The sequence below is a fragment of the Tamandua tetradactyla genome, chromosome 13 (genome assembly GCF_023851605.1).
Source record: "Tamandua tetradactyla isolate mTamTet1 chromosome 13, mTamTet1.pri, whole genome shotgun sequence".
NCBI classification, from domain to species: Eukaryota; Metazoa; Chordata; class Mammalia; order Pilosa; family Myrmecophagidae; genus Tamandua; species Tamandua tetradactyla.
In genome coordinates, this window is record NC_135339.1 from 88951137 (window position 1) to 88971803 (window position 20667).

The 20667-nt window shown below is 42.3% G+C and overlaps 1 protein-coding gene across 1 annotated transcript in view; it reads right to left on the reverse strand.

Annotated features, from left to right (window-relative positions):
• Positions 1–20190, reverse strand: part of ADAM12 (ADAM metallopeptidase domain 12) — a 357082-nt gene extending 336892 nt beyond the window's left edge. Inside the window, exons 1-2 of the mRNA XM_077124465.1 lie at positions 20130–20190; positions 19750–19890 (exon numbers count right to left, since the gene is read on the reverse strand). Coding sequence (XP_076980580.1) covers positions 19750–19890; positions 20130–20190 — 202 coding nt within the window. The remainder of the gene's footprint in view (positions 1–19749; positions 19891–20129) is intronic.
• Positions 20191–20667: the final 477 nt, after the last annotated feature.

A 20667-nucleotide genomic window follows, 5' to 3' on the forward strand; every position in this document is an offset into this window, starting at 1 on the left:
AGACTACAATGAGATACCACCTCTCCCCTGTAAGAACGGCTACTATTAGGCAAACAGGAAACTATAAATGTCGGAGAGGATGTGGAGAAACTAGGACACTTATGCACTGCTGGTAGGAATGTATAATGGTGCAGCCACTATGGAAGACTGTTTGGCAGTTCCTTGGGAAACTAAATATCGAGTTGCCCTATGACCCAGCAATAGCACTACTTGGTATATACCCAGAAGAGCTGAAAGTACACCGATGTTCATAGCAGCATTATTCACAATCGCCAAAAGATGGAAACAAACCAAATACCCATCAACAGACGAGTGGATCAACAAAATGTGGTATATACATACAATGGAATATTATGCAGCAGTAAGACAAAATGACGTCTTGAAGCACTTGCAAGATGCATGAGCCTTGAGGACATAATGCTGAGTGAAGTTAGCCAGACACAAAAGAATACTGTATGACTCCACTTTTATGGCCAGCATAAAGGTATAATCATAAGCTTATAATACAAAATATAGGGAACTTAGAGATACATAGAAGCTAGAGATGGGTGAACCATTAACTAATGAGGTTGAACTCCAATGTAAGGGAATAGATAGGAGTGAAGGTGGTTCTCTAGTGGGTCTGTAAGTAATATTACCATATTGAAGATGAACAAGATTGAAAGAGGTTGTATAGACCTATGTGTCCCACTGATTCATACTAGAAATATGAATTCTCACAAGAAATACTTCAAAGATAAGAGTCTTGAATAAAGAGTGTTTAAGTCCAGGGTACAGGGGGAAAACTGCTATTGCATGCTATGAGCTATGTTCAAAAGGAAACCATCAGCATTACCACAGCAACAGCAGAGGTAAATAATGGGGGGAGGGACAAGAGTTAAGAGGAGGTTTAGAGTTTCTATTTGGCAAGAGTGTGTTTATTGGTTTTCTTTCTCTTAGAACATTGATGGACTGTGGACTTTGGGCACTATACATCATGCCTGATGAATGCAGGTGGCTGAAGGATGCACTGATGGAGGCAGAGAGAGTTCAAATAGAGTCGAGAGGCTACTCTGGAGGTTGCTCTTAAGCTAGCTTCAGTTAGACCTTGCTGCCTATCATAACCTGCCAAGCCCCAACCAGGACAATTACAGTCAATCCTAAAGAACACCTAGGGCAATACATAAGATTCCATAAGGGTTTCAGACACTAGAGTAACTTTCCAGAAACCTACAACCTCCAGTTGGGTCTCTGGTCCAGACATGTCCTGAAACCTAGCCCAGCCTCTCCAGAACATCAGATAGTTCCATCTGCCTACCTCCTATTAGTGACAGACCTTTCCAATATAAAAAATTTAGAATTGCCATAGCCCAAACACCCTTAAAGAGAGGGATGGAAAGATCAAAGGTGATGGTGGAGTTATACAGAGAGGATAGGACTTAGCAAATGAATATGAATGCTGAACCACTAGAAGTAAAAACCTAAAATTGTGGAACTGTAACCCATATCAAACTCTGAAATATGTTCTACAACTAATTGTGGTGCTGTGCTTTGAAATCTATAGCTTTTTTGTATATATGTTATTTTTTCACAAAAAAAGAATGAAAAAAGTTGATTGTGATCATAAAAAAAATATTTAAGCCCTCTAGCCTCTTATATTCTGGAGCAGCTAGAAGGAAAAATCTGAGAGAGGATCTTACGGTAGCCCATTGACAAACCCTGGGATCTGTCCTGTAACTACTTGTTGACGAGTGCTTTGAAAAAACCATTGCTTTTTTCTTTCTTTGCTTTGTATATATGTTATACTATACAATAAAAAAAGTTAAAAAAAAAAAAGTATAGCCAAACCTAAACTTAAAAATGAAATGTTAATAAAAATAACCCCCTCCTATGGACTGGTAAAAATAAAAATAAATAATAATAATAAACGGGAGGGGGTGGGCAATGGTGGCTCAGTGGCAGAGTTCTTGCCTGCCATGCCAGAGACCTGGGTTCAATTCCCGGTGCCTGCTCATGCCAAATAAATAAATAAATGGGAGGGGTGCATGGGTGTTTCAGTGGTAAAATGCTAATCTTCCATTTGGGAGACCCGCGTTTGAGTTCAGGACCATGCACCTCCCAAAACAAATAAAAATAAAAATAAATGGGGTACAGTATTTAAAAAAAACACTTTAAAACATACTGTGAGTTTATCACAATCTTTATTGTTAGTTTACAGGTTTTTAAACTTTTCGTATTACTGGCATAAGTAAAAGGCAGCCAAAGCCAATTTGAGGAAAAATACCAAACAAAATAAGATTTGTGATTTTTCAAAACAGCCTGAAGTGGGATTTTTTTTTGTTATTTATTTAGCTTTTGTAATTGTTTAAGTTTTAGAGTCATTTTATCCGCCCCTTGACTCTTGTGTCCAAATCACCTCCAAAAAAGTTTAAAACAGGAGAGAGGAAAATGAAAAGGAAAAAGGGAATTCACAGTGAAGTTCACCCCTCTGAGTCTACTAGGCAGGAGCTCAAGAGGGAAACAGAGTTACTCATACCCATCCCTCTGTACCCTTCTCAAGAAGGTCAAAGAAACAAGCTAAGATTAATTGAAACCTAGTCCCACTTTAATTAAGTTATCTGCAAACATTTTCTACCCAATAGAAAAATTAACATTCAACACAGAGATTTGTAGTATTTCCTAGAAATGTTTCTTTTGGATCACTCACAGATATGAACCTCATTTTCTGTACCAGACATTAGGACACGTGGTCTTTAAAAAAAAAAAAAGAAAGAAAAAAGCCTTTTCCAAATGTGCTAATTCATTTGCTTGAAAAGTCTTACAGAGACAGAAAAAGCAAATAAAGATTCAAGCTTTGGTGAGCCATATTGAGTAAAAAGAAAAAGGAACACACGAAGTGGCTATTCACTCACTGTGCCCATATTTATTAGGCAGCTGGGTATGCTGGTGGTGTGTGCAAATGGTGACAAGAAAGATATGGCCTCTACCACTAAAGGGCTTACACTCTACCAGGAAGACATGCAGATGACTCTAATGGTGGAGGCATCAGAGAATATCTACTGGGGACCTTGCCTCAACTGAGGGAGGGTGGCTGGGATCATGAATGGGGCCTGCTGAAGAAATGGGGTCTGAGCCACTAGGGGTTGAGGCCAAGAACCAGGCTGAGGGTGGGGCCAGGGGTTGGGGTGCAGAGAGCCCTGAGGCAGAGGCGACAAAGCCCCTGCCATAAAAAGGTCATGGGCTATGAGGGGGTTAAAAGGTAGAATCACAAGGCCAACCTACCAAGAGGTGCTATCGCAAATTCTGGCAATTATCATGTGAGCTGTTGCCTCCAACTGTCAAAAGCCATCCCTCATGTTAGCCATGCTTGTTATCTAATTAGATCACTGTGGTAGAGACTTCTAAGAGCCCCACAATGACCCCACCTTCTGTTTTCATGCCCTTGTGCCTTCCATGAGTATAGGCTGGCCTGGTGACTGGCTTCCAACCAACAGAACAGGACAATCACTTACACAGTTAGGTTAAAAAACCTTGCAACTTCTAGCAAACTCTCTCTATGGCCATCTCAACTTGTACACTATTTTTTTGGGGGGGGGGTGGGGATGCACAGTCCACAAACTGAATACAGACCTCCCACATGGAAGGCGAGCGTTCTACCACTGAATCACCCACGTACCCTTCAGCTTGCACACTTTGCCTCAGAGCAGAGGCCATGTGTGGAAGATCTGAAGGTGGCCTCTGGTCAACAGCCAGGTAAGAACCGAGTCCCCACACCTCTCAAGGATCCGAATCCTGCCATGTGAGCTTGGAAGTGGATCCTTCCCCTGTCACGCCTTCAGATGAGACCCCACCCTAGCCCACGACTGCCACCTCAAAGAGACCCTGAAGCAAAGAACCCAATTAAGTCATGCCACATTCCTGAATCATAAAAACTAGGGAATAAATGTGTTTTTTAAAAGCTATTAAATCGTAGCAACTTGCTACACAACAACAAATTACTCAACATTCATGTTATGTGCATTTATCATTTTTATAAATATTTTCTACAACCATAACAGATAAAAACAATTAGGTCAAGTCCTCTATTTGTTTTTTGTAAGAGAGAATAGAAGACAGTATTTTTAATTATTAAACATTAAGTTTCCCCAGTAAAACAAACATATTTTAGCTGACAAGTTCTTGTGTTCTTTTAAAGTAGAAACAAACGGTCAAAGATGTTGGACCCTAATAATGGGTCCCCAGCCCTCAAATCACAAGTTCTCCCTGCCTTGTTTCCTTCATCTGTAAAATAGAATAATAATGGCACAAAGCTCATGGGGCCATAGTAATGTTTAAATAGAATAACTCATGGAAAGCACTTAGTCCAGTGCAGGCTGGATGTCAGGCACTGGTGTCATCAATATTGCTGTCATTGTCACAAGTCCCATTTCTACATATCCTGGCTGAACAGTAATTCATGTGCATGATCCCAGCAATGCACCTGCTAGCTGTGTGACTATACAACCAACCTCCTAGGAATGTGGGGAAGATTGACTGAGAAGGCATGTAAAGCTCTTGGAACAAAGCTGAATGCAGAAATCACAAAAGCAAAAATCTTTTATGGAATTGCTTAATAATATCCCACAAAGTAAGAGCAATTACCATCAGGAAACATGACTATTCTACAGGGTAAAATTGTAATCATGAGCCCTTGTTGCTTGATGAAGTGTTGAACTAAGACTGAGTAGATGCTTTTGAAAATTCATTTGCTTCTTTGCAACTTAAGGGAATTGGTAGCCAGAATCACAGTTTAAGAAAAGAAAAAAAAAATCAGGAGATAATCTTAGGGTCTCAGTGGTAGAACAAAATAAAATAAAAAATCTTCCCATTAACTTATTTTTTCTGTAAATTGGGAAATGAACACCATATTCAGTCTTAGAATAGCACGTTTCTATCAGGATACTTGGGGGTAGAAACTAAGAACAGAAGTCAACTTCCTTAACATGAAAAAGGGCATATGTGAAAAATCCACAGCTAATATTGCACTCAATGGTGAAAGACTAAAAACTTTCTCACTAAGAATAAGACAAGGATGCCCCTCTTTCACCACTGCTATTTGACATTGTACTGGAGGCTCTAGCCAGAGTGATTAGGCAACAAAAGGGAAAAAGAGAAACAAACTGGATAGGAAGTATAACTATTTTTATTCACAGATGGCATGATCTTTTTTTTGGTTTGCTAATGCTGCCAGAATGCAAGACACCAGAAATGGATTGGCTTTTTGCAAAGGGGATTTATTAAGGTTACAAACTTACAGTTCTAAGGCCATGAAAATGTCCAAATTAAGGCATCCAAAAAAAGATACTCTGAGTTTCAAGAAAGGTCACTGGCCTCTGGAACACTCCTGTCAGCTGAAAAGGCACATGGTGGGCATCTACTGGTCCTTGCTCCCAGTTCATTGGTCTCAGCTTCCTATTCCAGGGGCTTTTTCTCCAAGCATCTGTGGGTTCTAGCTTCTTCAGGGTAAACTTTGGCTTTCATCTCTTAGCTTAGCATTTCCAAACATCTGTATCTCTTGGTTTTATCTCTCTGCACTCTGTGTTGGCTCTGAGCTCTGTTTTCTGTCCTTTACTATCTTCATGGAGAGCTCCAGTGAAAGGATTAAGGCCCACACTGAATGGGCGGGGCCACACCTTCATGGAAACAATCGAATCAAAAGGTCCTACCCAAGGATAGGTCTGGCCCCACAAAATCTGATTAGAAGAACATGGTTGTTCTAAGATACATAACAGTTTCAAACCAGCACAAGCCAATAGATAGAAAATTCTAAGGAATACACAAGAAAGCTACTGGAGCTAATAAATAGAGCAAAATGGCAGTCGACAAGATTGACAGGAAAAAATCAATTATATTTCTACATACCAGCAATGAATAATCCAAAATGGAAATAAAGAAAATAATTCCATTTACAATAGCATCCAAAAGAATCAACTATCTAGGGAAAAATTTAAGGTTGCAAAAGACTTGAACACTGAAGATGACAAAACATTGTTGAAAGATATTAAAAAATATCTAAATAACTGGAAAGACATCTTGTGTCTGTGGATTGAAAGAATGTTAAGATATTAATATTATCTAAAGTGATTTACAAATCCACCACAATCCCAATAAAAATTTCAGCAGTCTGTTTTGCAGACACAGAAAAGCGAATCATCAAATTCATATGGAATGGCAAGGGGCTCTGAACAGCCAAAAACATCTTAAAAAAGAACAAACTCGGAGGACTCACATTTCCAATTTCAAAACGTACTACAAAGCTACATAATCAAAGCAGTGTGATACTGGCACAAGGACAAACAGACCAATGGAACAGAATTGAGAGCACAGAAATAAACCCATATACGACCCACTGATTTCCAACAAGGGTTCACTCAATGGGGAAAGCACAGTCTCTTCTACAAATGGGGCTGAGAAAAATGGATATCCATATGCAAAAGAATGAAAGTAAACCCCTACCTCAAATTTAACTCAAAAGTTAATGACCTAATATAAGAGCTAAAACCATGAAAACCCTTAGAAAAAATGTAGGGGCAAATCTTTAGGGCCTTGTATTGGCAATGGATTCCAAGATATGATAGCAAAAGTATAAGTAACAAAAAATAGAACTGGGCTAGGTCAAAATTTAAAACTTTGCCCAAAGGATATTATGAAGAAAATAAAAAAGACAACCTACAGGATGGGAGAAAATATTTGGAAGTCATATGTGATAAGGGCTTAAAATCCATAATGTATGGAGGACTCCTACGACACAACAACAACAAAAACATACAACCCAATTTAAAAATGTGTAAAGCTTTGGATAGACTTTTCTCCAAAAAAGATATACAAATGACCAACAAATACATGAAAAGCTGTGCACTATCATTAGCCATTAAGAAATGCAAATCAAAACCACGATGACATAGCACTTCACATCCACCAGGATGGCTATCGATTAAACAAACAATAAAAATGGTAGAAAATAAGCATTAGTGAAGCTGCAGAGAAACAGGAACACTTGTACTTGCTGGTGGGAAGATAAAATGATGCAGTAGAAAATGGTTTGGCAGTTCTTCAGAAAATTAAACAGAATTACCATATGACCCAATAACCCCACTTTCAGCTATATACAAAAAAGAATTAAAAGAATTGAAGGCAGGGACTTGAATAGATATTTGTACACTGATGCTCCTAGCAGATTGTTTATGAAAGTCAAAGGCGGAAGCAGCCCGTTTTCATCAACAGATGAATGGGCCAACAAAATGTGGTCTATCCATAAATGGAGTATTAGAATGAAGTCCTGAAACATCCGACAGCGTGGATGAACCTCGAAGACACCATGTTGAACAAGATAAGCCAGAATACAAAAGGACAAATATGATTTAACGTATATGAAATACCTAAATTCATCAAGACAAAGTAGGTTACTGGGGCCTGGCGAAGGGAAGAATGGGGAGTTATAGCTTAATGGTTACCGAATTTCTGTTTGGGGCAATGAGAAAGCTTTGGTAATGTAATTCATGTTACTGAATTATATATATGAAAGTAAAAATTAGAAATTGTGTTGTATATATTTTACAATAATTTTTTTTTAATTGTCAGAAAGAAAAAAAAAAGCCATGAGAAACAGGGGTTCTGGGAAAATTCTCGGCTCTGGCCTGGATTTCTTCCCCTACTCACTCTTTCTCTGTAGCCTCCTGCCCAGCCCCGGGGAATATCCCACGTGGTGGAGAAGGAACCTAATAATTGTTTTGTTTGGACAAACTTACATGACCCTGACTAACAGGGAGATGCCCCTAATCCTAAATCAATAAAAGCAAAGATTGAAACACAGATTTTGAGGTGTGAGAAAAAGGAACAGACATTGTCTTGCTTTGCCAAACTTCTGCTGCACCCTCCACTGAACTTTGGGATTAACTTGAAAAACCATCTACCAAGAGCTGGAGGCAGGGAAGTACGTGGACACCGAGAACTTTGTGCCTTGAGATGCATGCGCACCAGCTGACATCATGGGCATGGCAGCACGTGCTCCCACATACAATTTAAGAGAGAAGACAGATTACAGAACACTCTCCCCAACACTCCCCAACCCGGCGAGGTACATGCGGCCTTATTCTACTTTGACTAAGGAAATTGAGGTTCAGTAAGATTTAGTGGCTTCCTCTAGGAAGGCTATGAAGAGGTCAGCCAGGCTCAGTCTCAGGCCTTCTCATTCAAGCCCGGAATCTGCCCTCGATGCCAGCCACCTCTCCATTTCATCTCACTCCCCAGCATGAGCATACAGCACTTCCAACCCACTAAATCCAGAGGGCAATGAAACCAGGGGAGAGAAGTTAAAGGAATCTCATAATTTGCCATCATTTATGCCCATAAGAGAAAGAAGAAAAAGAGAAGAGTTTATTAGAAATCTTTTACATTTTAAAATAGTTGTCTTGACTCAGCTTTTCAAACTATATTCTAGCCTATTCGTTTTCACCACCCCTTTTGAAATCACTTTTCTTACTGAATCTCTGTAACCAGTAGCTTTGCCCTCAGCTGTGCTGAGATAGAAAGAAGTTTGAGAAACAGTTTAAGGCAAGAAAAATCAAGGAAAAAAAATGAATGAAATATGTGTCAACTGGGAAAGGAAGTTGCAGGATGACCATCTACTATAGCAGAATAAATTGTGATGGAAGGAACAACCTCTCCATGCTAAGAAGCTAGAAGTAAGCCTTAATGAACTGAGTAGAGCAGAGCCTATACCCCTCTATTTTAGTGACAAATCAGGCACCAAGATTTTTCTAGATGAATCAGTGATCAATCTATATAGTATCACATTATTCTTTACAAAGGTTACAAAAATATTCAGATGATATTCTTTCAACCGCTGGCTCACCTCTTCATACAATCCACTCTGTATTAGAATTTTAGAGTATGAAACAAATTCAGAATCCACCCCAGGGAGGCTTATACGAATGAATTCTGTTGACACCTCCTCTGGCAGAAAACCAGCTTCTGAAGGCTGGGAGAGTATGTCAGCCTTGCTTCCCAGCTGTTCTCCTTTTGCCTCAGCCGGAGGGGAGTGGGAACAGCTGATGGCTTCACCCCCCCCCCCCCCACCTCCAAGCTCAGGCTGGCCTCATCATTAGCACATCTCACCCCTGCAGCTGCCAAGGAAGAGACTAAACTTGCCAGCAGGAAAGCAGCTGACCGGCTCTGATCACGTTTTTGGAGGAACGGAAGCCAAGGATCAGGAGGTTAGGTGAGTTCCTCACTCTACACCATGAGGTGAGGCTCTGTGTCTTTCTCACCAGCGATTCACCAGCTCCCTTCACACCAGTGTTTCACCAGCTTCCTTTTCACCAGTGTTTCACCAGCTTCCAGCACAGCTTTGTGATTACAGCAGGAATCAAATAAATGCGTTGATCAAGAGAATAAAATAATCAAAATAATCTTTTGACAGGACGGTGGACTGAGTTGATGCTGATAGAAAACCTCCCCACTACAAAGACTTAAAGCCGCTAAATAGAATGTGACAGCGTTTTTTACAGTACATACATAACTGAACTAGAAAGAACGGGAAAGACATTACTGGAATCCATAAAACAGGGAACCCAAATCCAGAGCATTCAAACTCTGCCAACACCGGTACAGCCCAGGAGGTCCCAGCAGCAGCAGGCCTGAAGCCTAGAGCTGCACTTTAATGACAAGAGGTATGTTCTCAAACATACAGGACGAGGAACCGGAACTGCGAGACTTGCATCAAGCCAGGACCTTGCACGACTGCCCTTCCCGAGTCAGAGGGGCTAGAAAGTTCTACCACTGCCCCCAGGGAGACTGCCAAGAGCCTTACCTCTGCCAGAGGTGTGCTGAGGGGTGAGGGGTGTGGGATGTCTCCCATGAGAAATCAAAACTTTAAGCATCTGCCATGTGGGTACAGAGACCAAAATTGCAATAACCACTGGTGCAAAATTCCCAAGATAAGAAATCAATATGAAAAATTGGAGCCCAGACAAGTAGATCCCTAAGGCACCTATCACAAGCAAACACACTGTGACCTGCAGGGATCCTTTTATGACCCAGGGTGCATGGGCTCCCAGGCAGGGCAACAGGAGAGAAGGAGTTCAAAACCCCAAATGGCAAGACACTGAAAGAGAGAATCCTCCCTAATAGAGAATTAGCATGCTAAGAATTTGAGATGATAAAATAATCTGAAGGGAATAACATTTGTCCACGATTATTAAATACATAGAATATATAGAAACAGTAAGAAAATAATGTTATTTTTAAACAAGATAGGTTTGTAAAAGAACAAAATAAAACTTCTAGAAATGAAAAACTAAAGCCATTGGAAAATGTCAAGAATACCAATATGCAGTTTAAACACAGCTCAAGAGAGGGAACTGGTGAAATGGAGTTTAATTTGGAGAAATTACCCAAAATACAAAGCAAAGAATGATCAACAGATGAAGGAAAGGTTAACGAACAAGGATGACACAATGATAAGTTTCAATTATGTATGACAAAAGTTCCAAAGAAGCTAACAGAGAAAAGAAGGAGCGAGGCATTCAACGTCCGTGATGGGAAGACTTCACGTCACGAGGATGTTGTTTGTCCCCAACGAACCTATAAATCCCCATAAGCTATATTGTACCATTTGAGAAGAAGATCCTAACATTCGTATGAAATAATAAAGGGTCAGCAATTGTCAAGATAATTTTAAAGGAGAAGAAGAGAGAAGGGGGAAATTAATCTTTATTGTACACTTACTGAGGACCAAGTATGCTTCTAAGCACTTGATGTGTATTATCTCATTTAATCCTGAATACAACCAGTGGAGGTAGAGACCATTACCATCATTTTATAGGGGCAAACTAGGGAAGAAAGATCCTATAATGTGTCCAAGGCTGAGGGTGACCACAATTCTGGTTTGTCTGCCACTGATCTGTTTCCTGGATGTGGGACATGCAGCGCTAAACCTGAGAATGTTGAACAACTGAGATGGTTAATCCCTTTCCAAGGTCACACACCAGTAAGCAGGTGGCAAAGATGACAGGCAACCTAGAGATCTGACTTCAGTGTCTGCCCTCAGAATTATTACATACTAGCTTATTAGACTGTTAAGATGCATTATGAAATATAGAGTACATAAAATGGTATGCACTAGGGTAGTGCAACAGTGGCTCAGAGGCAGCATTCTCACCTGCCGTGCCAGAGACCCGGGTTCAATTCCCGGAGCCTGCCCATGAAAAAAAACAAAAAAGTATGCACTGGAACCAGGATGAATAAGCAGCCCAGAGAAAGAGACAAGCCAGATGCAGATCCACCTATAATTGGAGTAGATCAGAAGTAGCAGTGAAAATGGGAGGAGGAGGGATTCAATAAATAATACTAGAACAGGAGGCTTATTATGTGGGAAAAAAACAGACCCTAACCTCTAATACAAATTAATTCCAGATATACTAAATGTGAATGGCAAAAAGTTGCAATTTAGAAGAAACTATAAAGGAATGTCTTTTGAAGCTCAGGAAAGAGAGAGGAGTCTCAACACTAACATAAAGATGGGAAAATGACATGAATAAGCTATGCAAAGAAGAAAGGTAAAGAACATAAATTGCGTCAAGTCTTACAGTGTCTAGTAATTAGGAAAACAAGGAAGTATTTCACATCCAGATTGAAAACATTTAAGTCTGAAAATACCAGGTATTGGTAAAAATGTGGGTTATCGGAACTCTCCAACCAGTAGGCATGTCAACTGATACAACCAGTTTGTGAAGTATGTTAGCAAAATACATTCATGTAGAAAGTTCGCATACCCTACAACCCAGAAATTCCTCTTCTAATAGATTCCCTAGACTTTCCACACGTATATGAAGAGTTGGGTACATTATCCCTGCAGCACTGCAGTGTCAAAGTTGGGAAAAACATGATTTATCAGTAGAGGCATGTATAACCTACGGTTCAGTCATTCAATTAGAAGGAATGACTGCACCTATGTCTCGATATGAATAAGTCAAAAATATTTTGAAGCAAGTTGTAGAAGCCTGTTGTATACACTAGGATACCATTTATGTAAAATTTAAATGCAAAAACAATATCAACTATTGATCAAGGAAGCACATACTCTCCAACTTCAGTGTAGTGGTTGCCTCTACAGAAGGAGGCAGGAGAATTGGATGGATGGGGAGAATGGGGAGGACTGTAAGCATATCTTCAACATTTTACATCTTTAAGTTGTAAAAGTTCTGAAAATAGATGGTAAAATCTGGTTGGCACAGGGATGTATAACTTACTCTATGTACCTTTTCAGCATTTAAAATATTTCACATTTCATAAAAGATTGAATGATGGGGCCAGAATGATTTTTCATGAATCATATTTCAACCTATACTAAAGTATACTGATAAAAATTATTGGGGTCTTAAAAATTTATTTAGCATGTCTCATTTCAGAAATGCATCTATTCCAAAAACCAGAGTGCAGCTGCACTATAAGACACAATACACACGTTAAATTCACTCCCAAGATCACTACAAAAAAAGAACAGGGACTTAAAAAAAAAAAAAAAAGAAAGAAAAACACAAAACCAGGTTCTCAGATGACATTCACAGTCAAGCAAACATACATGTTGTGAGAAATGCTTAAATCCTACTCTGAATTTAATTACAAATATGGCAAAACACAAAACGGAATCTTTTGATTCTCCTGCTGGGAGGATGTATCAAGGCATATCAAGCTCTCTAAGAATGGGCCATCCAAAGTGATTGCAGAAGGCAAATCTCCATGGGGAGGTAAACAGATGAAAGGTCCAGAGTCAGTCCTGTGCAGTTGCCCAATTTTTTAAGCAGTGCCTAGAAACTAAGCCCTAAACATAACCTTAAGATGACATAAAAGCTTAAAGGATGAAAAGCATTGATATGATTCCGCATTATTTGGCTTCCTGACACCATCTAGCAATTGGAAGCAAGGCCTATTGGGCATTAAGAAAGGCATAAGAGAGCAGAATGAAAAATGAACTGGAGAAAGTATGAGGACTGAAATGGCAGCCAGTTAGAAAGCATTAACATTGAGTGTCTACCTCTCAATTGGTAAGGTTTATTCTGAGTTACCATTCTTTTTAATCCAAACTATATCTCATTGCTATAGCCATTACAGTTACTCCAAAGATAGAGTATGCAGATTACAAAATGCTTATGGCAGCAGAAGTAGTGGTGGCACAGTTTAAGACCTGGTCTTACCACTGAGAGAATGCTTCTGGATCTGCCACTTACCAGCCGTGGTTTCCTCTTCAATGAGATGAAGGTAATGACAGGATCAACTGCAAGATGTTTTCACAAGAACTGTATGAGACAATGCATCCAAAAATACTGGTGTACTGCCTGGCACCCAAATGTCAATAATGCCTTTTTAAGTAAGGATGCACTGATACGAACACGTTAAGGTTTCATAAAGTACTAAAGAAGCAGAAAGCAGCAGCTCCTAAAAATGCACAGAAACCACTTTCTAAAACATTTGGTTTAGATTCTATCAATTGGACTTCCTCAATTGCAAAGACCTGATAATTAAAGAACATGTGCATACTCCAGTGTTATTTAATCCAACTCCCAGCAGGCACACAGCCCAAGCTATGGGACTAGGCATTTGTTACAGAAGAAACATCTGAAAATGTTTCTCACACCTGTTTTTATAAATCATCAATACTGCAGGAACAACTTAGCTTAAAGCCCTCTGGAACACACTCTGATACAAAAACAAACAAAAACTTTTTGCAACGCTAATGCGTTCAGTACAGCATCATCTACACCAGGATAAATCTGCTTATGCTTCTTTAGATGATGTAGCCGCATTCCCCAAAACATGCTTTACAGTTTCCACAGCTGCAACGTCTATCTAATTAGGTATATGTTGACTTTGAGTTTTTATAGATTTTTAAAAGAAAGTTTTGAAACATGTTAAAAAGGATTTAATTTTTGTTTCCACAAGTAAGGAACAGAAAGAGCCAAACCGGATAAATAAAATGTTTCTACGTAGAGTGTGGTGATAAAAACACAAGCTGAATTCTAGACATATATAGCACATTCACAGGTGGTGTGCGTACTTCCTCCTGGAACCCTACAGTAAAGGAATAACAATCGTAATAACAGTCACAACAATAAAGAACAAAGAGTTGGAAAGTGGATGACAAGGAAAAGAAAGCGTCAGAACTTGGGAAGGTGGAAAGAGGATGGATGAGCGGTTAGCTATTGAGCAGAGAAGAAAGAGCCGGAGCCTCCGAGGGGGGATGACAACAAGCAGGTGAGCTGGGTGACCTGGGCAGGTGGGAGGGGGGGATGGGGGGTGGAAGGGACTGAGGTCAACACAGGAGCTGAAAGACCTATAAGGACAACCGAGGGCCCAGAATTCCCCTGTAGAGCCAGCAAGCCAGGTGACTGGACCTTTTTGGAGTTTGAAGCAGAGAAGTTCTGCACTCAAAAACCCTCTCCCCACTGAGAGTGAAGGAGGAACAGCAACGTGCCAAATTGAAAACAAAAGGATTAAGGAAAAATAAAAAAGCATAGTGAATGGTGAGATACCTTCTCTAACCCCAGACCCCTGCTCAATACCCAGGCCCTATGGCCAGGCCTGTATCTCCTTGGCAGGAGAGGCTGAAGGACTCCACTTTGGGGAAATTGACCAGCCTAAAAAAAAAAAATTAAGTCGATAAACAGTCCATGATAAATGAAGGTAGCCCCACAAAATGCCAGCCTACCAGCCACCCAGCTGCAGAAGCACACAACTTCCAATCAGTTTTTCAGTCTCATTATTAAATATAAATGCACAGCTAAGAATCAGACATTTGAAAAAAGTGAGACACTATAACAAATAGGACAAAAAAAGTATTTCAGAGCTACCGATGAACTCAGAGTTAATAGAAATCTTGTACCCGTTTTATAAACAACAGGACACTAGTTCCTTTTTCAAAAAGGTATTTTCAGTGAACAGGGGCCATCTCTTGGAAATTAAACATACGATAGCAGAAATAAATTTGAATAGAAGGATTGGAGAGTGAAATCAAAGAACTCTCCCAGAACGTAGAACAAAAATACAAAGAGATGAAAAATATCTAAGAAAATGAAGGAACGTTTAAGCAGTTTAGGACACTGTTCCACAGTTCCAGAAAAGAAGAAAAACAAAAGAGGAAGACATCATTGAAGGAATAATACAAGAAAATATACTAGAACTTTAAACATGATTTTTTCAGACTGAAATGGACCCCTGAATACCCAGCATGATTATCAACAAGAACTTTGCCAAAGCACATCTTCATGAAATACAAGTATACCAGGGACAGAGATAAGAAAGCTTCCAGAAAGAAAGGAAGGGTACTACCTTTAAAGGATTAACAGTCATTATGCTACAGACTTCTCGGGCAGCAATGGACATAGAGGCCCTGTAGAAATGCCATACAAAACCCTGAGGAAACAGACCTCCCACCTTGAAACTCGATACTTAGACAGCTATCAAGGGTAGAATATATATATATATCCTATACATATGCGTATATATACATATATACATACACCACACACACACCTATTAGCATACAAAGTATGGCAGACACCCATTCCAATCTTCTTTCTTACTCACAGGACTGTTTTCTTTGAAATAGCAATATGTGTACCTAAAAATGTTCACTTTTCTATTTTCTCACGCAACTCAGTGGTCCTGCATCACAGTCTGGCCAATAAGATCTAAGAAGAATTCTCCTACAAAGATTTCTGGGAATACTTTTGTTTTCCTAATAAAAATAGATTTGGCTGACTCTGCCTTTTACCCCTTCTGGTTTATTCCCACCTGGAGGGCGAATACGATGCCACAGCAGTCACCATGAGGCCATGAGGCAGTAAGCATAAGGACAACCGCTAACATCTAGGCATGGCAGATATAAAGGAAAGACCCTGGGACCCTGATCGTATCACTGATCCATTATTCCAGCTCTTTGCTGTTTACTTCATGACAGCTTGTTATGGGAAGAAAAGAAATAAACTGCTGAAGTCATGTTTCTGTTCCTTGGAGGTGAAGGCATTCCAGCACATTCACAAATCTTCAAAAACTTGTCTTCCACACATTCTTCCTTAGGAAGTCCTTTACAAAACTGGGGAACAAACGAAGAAAGAGAGAGTTATGTTCAGGAAACAGATGCTCCAACACAGGGAGGAGGCAAAAGAATTTCTAGCACCTTGGTAAGTGTAGTCCTGAGACGACAGCTGTACTGCATGTCTAAACAGTAACCAGTGCATATTGGACAGGGGGATAAAGGGAGCTGGAAGAGATGAGTCCAAGACAAAATAATGCATAGATAACTTGATGTGTTTGATCCCACTGAAAGGGGTTTAATACTTCTTCCAGAAAGTTGGGAGGCAAAGTCATGAATGGTACAAAGGAAAGGCAATTATTAACTCTAGGAGAAACAAAGTTGCAAGAGAAATAAAATGGAATCCTAGAACACCATGTGGCTCAGTTGTGAATAGTATAAGTCTTCTTAGTGCAAACACTGACTATCGTTTTTAGAATTTGATGGCAATACTATATGGGGAAGTTGAACAAAAACAAAGCAAAGCCAGTTTGGAGTAGAGCAAGGGGCAGGACGGTAGGAGAGGAAAGCAAGGATTAGGTCGGCCAGAGGTGTGGGTTTTCTTTCCTAGGAGTAGAAAGCCATTGGAGAGTTTTAAACAGGAAAGCAGCATGATCCAATACATGATTTAAGATGATGACCTTGGCTGTGTGTTGAGAAAACAGTATGCAGGGACAGGAGAGAGAGTCAGCAGGCCAGTTAGGAGGCTACCAGAGCAGAGACCAGAGGTTTCTGCAGAAGAGATTTCTTAAGTGGCCCAGATTGGGGCAGTAACAATGAAGATGGATGGAGGCAGTGAGATGGCAATATATTTTAGAGGTTGATGGTTTATGGAGGGGGGATGGGAAGGGACACTCAGAGATGATCGGCTTCTTAAGAGTTGGCATGAGGCATCTGGAGAAAGCAGGAGACATTACCGAGTTGAGGAAGACTGGGGGAAGGATGGATTTCGGCACGGAGGGTTTGGGGTCTGCAGTTTTGTTTTGGACCCTCGGCGCTGGGTTGTGGAACAAGGGCCCAGAAGGCAAGCGCTCTGGAGCTCGGGCGGACAGTCAAGGATGGTGGCAAGCCCCAAAATAGGCTCTGCCCTCAACAAGTAGGAAGATCTCCTTTTTTTTTTTTCTGCCAAGACAAAGAAATCTTTCATTATCTTTGTGATTTAAAACCATCTCAATGATATGATTTGGAGGCATTGATTGATTTAAGACTTGATGGTGAGAATCCAAGAGTAAACAGCAATGAAGACTGCAAAATCACAGTATATAACCTATCTGAAATCTTTAGGTCTAACTGCTTTTCTATTTTAGGTCATCTCTGTCCTTAAAAAAAAAAAAAGAACTCTCCACTAAATTGTAGTAATAAAATACTGAAAGTTGCCTCCACCCACCCATGAAATCATTTCTTAATAGCTTGATTAAAAAATAAACATTTTTCCTCTAAATAAATACTGTCCATGCTCAATTTATATGTAGACCATTTGCCAAGTTTGAGACCACCTCAGGCATACTTTGAGATTCCATTTCAGTTTGTAAAATTTTCTTTCTCAATAAACATCAAAAAGGCCCAATCTGTACAAAAGTTGTTCACAGTTTTGACTACTATTGTTTTTCATTTGCAGGTAACACAGTCAGCAGTATTCTTTTTTGGCTTCCTCACTACTTCTTCATTGCTTTGTACAATTCTTTTATTTAATCACTAACTCCCAAATTAGTCATTACTGCGTGGATTTTATCAAGAGCTGGTTTTTTGGCCATATTACCTTAGACGCGGTAGGGGTAGAGAATAGCAGTGGCAATCGCAAAAGAAAGCGTGAAGTGGTACAGGTTTTTGATTGAGGCCAGTTGTCAAAAAATAAATGTTAAACAGAATCAGAGAAACTAAGCTTGTGGCCAAGGCGAGTCATTCATCGGTGGACCGATAGCGCCCCTAGCGGCCGAAAGGCGGCAGCGGCGGCGAACAAGAGAAAAGCTTCCGAAGTTTTAAAAAGGCACCTGCTGGGTTTGTCCTCATTATGCAAAAAAAAAAAAAAAAAAAACAAAACAAACAAACAAAAAAAAACTACAGGTGCCCAGCTTTAAGGGAAACCAACTCGAGAAAATATAAGTATGCAAAAGATCTATATTTGCAACTTAGCTAAACTCAGAAAGGAGCCTCGCTGTACACCAGGTTAGTTTAAGCGATTATTCACTGCCAGGAAGCTGGTAGAGGTGGGAGGCGAAGATTGCTAATAAAGTTTTGGTCACCACCGACAACTACAAAGCGATAAAAATAGAAAATAATAATAATAAAGTAGGCAAGAATCAATTAAAAAACAAAACCCGAGACCGCAGTGACGAGCAGTAGGCACACCTGCGGAGGAGGGGCGCCTCACCTGCGCGTCCCGGAATTGTTGCCAGGGGGGAGGCAGGGGGTGGGAGAGGGACCTGGTCGAGGGTGGCCCGAGCCCAAGGTGGGAAGATTCGTTCCCGCACATGTTGTGTAGGATGGCCCGACGCGCATCGCTGCGTGCGACCGTGTAACTGTCAGGATACAGTAACTCCCAAAGGAGGCCGGCGACCAAGTGCCCCTCCAGCCCAGGCCGGGAGGGCGGGGAGGCAGCCCCGAGGCCGGGCCTTCTGGGCAACGCTCTGGCCGCTTCGGGGCCCCGGGCCAGGTGCTTCCTCTCTTCCTCCTTTCCCGCCCCCCAGGAATTGGCACCTGGGGGTGGCGGGGTCTCGCCGCGCCGCTAGAGCGAGTCCGCGGGGTCCGCAGCTGCGAGCGGGTGCGAGGTAGTTCGGCATAGCCCTGGCCCTCGGCGTCCCCCTGGGGCGGCGCGACGTGCTCCGAGGAGCCAAGTCTCGAGCTCGCGGGCGACCCGGGACAGCTGGCGGGCGCGGAGAGCCGGGGACGCGCGGAGAGGCTCCAGGGCTCGGCGACTTACCTCGGGCCGCGCAGGGCGCCAGTAGAGCCCCGGCCAGGGCGAGCAGGAGCGCGCGGGCGGGTGGCGGGCGCCCTGCCATTGTCGCGGGCCTTCAGGGCAGCGACTCTCGGGGCCGGGCGGCGAGCGCTGCACCATCACCCGCGGGCGCGCAGCGGGGGCCTGCGGTGCGCAGCGGAGACACTTCCTGCTGCATGGAGTTAACTCCGAATCCCCGCGCGCAGCGCCCGCGCCGCTGATGAGCTAGTCTAGGCTTTCATTAAAAAAAGAAAAAAAAAGTTTTTCCCGTGTGTCTGTGTGTGTGTGTGTGTGTGTGTGTGTGTGTGTGCGCGCGCTGTTCTGGCACGAGCCACCCTTGACCGTTGCAATAAATGAGCAAACTGTCCGCGCTGGCCCGGGAAGCGGGACGATCGTTAGTGAAAGAAGGCAGGCCTGTGAAATGGATCCACGGCCAACAGTCACCGCTCTCATTACCACGGAACAAATTAGCATCTCCCCCGAACCCCCGCCCGCGGCATCCTGCGGGTCCTAAAGACCGCTCGGGTCCCCCACCCCCGCCAGGGTTCCGCCCAGAACCCACGACGCCCCCGGGGGCGGTTCCGGGCTGGACGCCTCCTTGCCCGTGCGCCCCGGCGACACAGACGCGGCTCGGAGGTGGTGCGAGCGCCCCCAGCGCGCACATCCCCACCCCAGGATGATGTGGCCGCGGGGCCCCGAGTGCCTGGCTGCCAAGAGCACACACCGCTGCACGGTCCAGCTTTCCAGTCTGAGTCTGGAAATGATGACTCGGCGGCTTGCTCCCGCGCTCGCGGGGAACACGTGGGACGCTGGTAGCGGGTCTGAAAGGCAGCCGGGTCCCAGGCGGGCGTCCTCCGGTCCGTTCCTGAGTCCCCAAACGGACACTTAGCACCGGAGAAATCAGCTTAAACTCGCGGGCACACGGATGTGTGGACACTGCGTTTTGATGGTATTGCTTTAGGGTTCGCGTTGGTAGACTGGGCTTAATGTTTCTCTTCCCTGGTGCAGACCCAGGCTAGCGTAGGGCGAGGGCTCCCTAAACTTGCTTCATCATTGGAAGTATCTGAGTTTGTTAAAAATACAGATTCCCGGGCACTCCCCCACCCTTGGGAATGAGACTCTCTAGGCTACGGGGTTTGGCAGTGTATTTTCTAAAGCGCCCCATGAAATGGATGGAACCTCACCTCCTAAATCGGAATTCTTTCCTGGAACCTCCTTCTCCTGCAGCAGCCTGCCTTAACCTGGGCCGAGCTTTGCAAATGGGCGTTTGCCCTCACTAGACTATCTGGAACAACCAAGAAAAGACACTTTGCCAGGGCCCCCCACCCGATGGCGCTGGGATAGATCAAGAATGATTAAGCCCATCACGTGGGACTAACTCCTCAGGTACCCATTTATTAGAATCATAGGGAAATTTAAAGTTACAATACCAGCTCCACCCACTTGGACCAATTAAATCAGAATCTCCTAAGAATGGCCCTGGCCTGAATCATTTTGAAAGCCCAGGTGATTCTACTTTGCAGCCCGGTTCAGAACCCGTGATAGAAATTCCTTCCGTGACCTCCCATCAATTCCTGACGAGCCTGGATCCCATGAGGGGATTAAGCAGCACTTGAGAAAAAAACCCTCCTTACCATTTCTT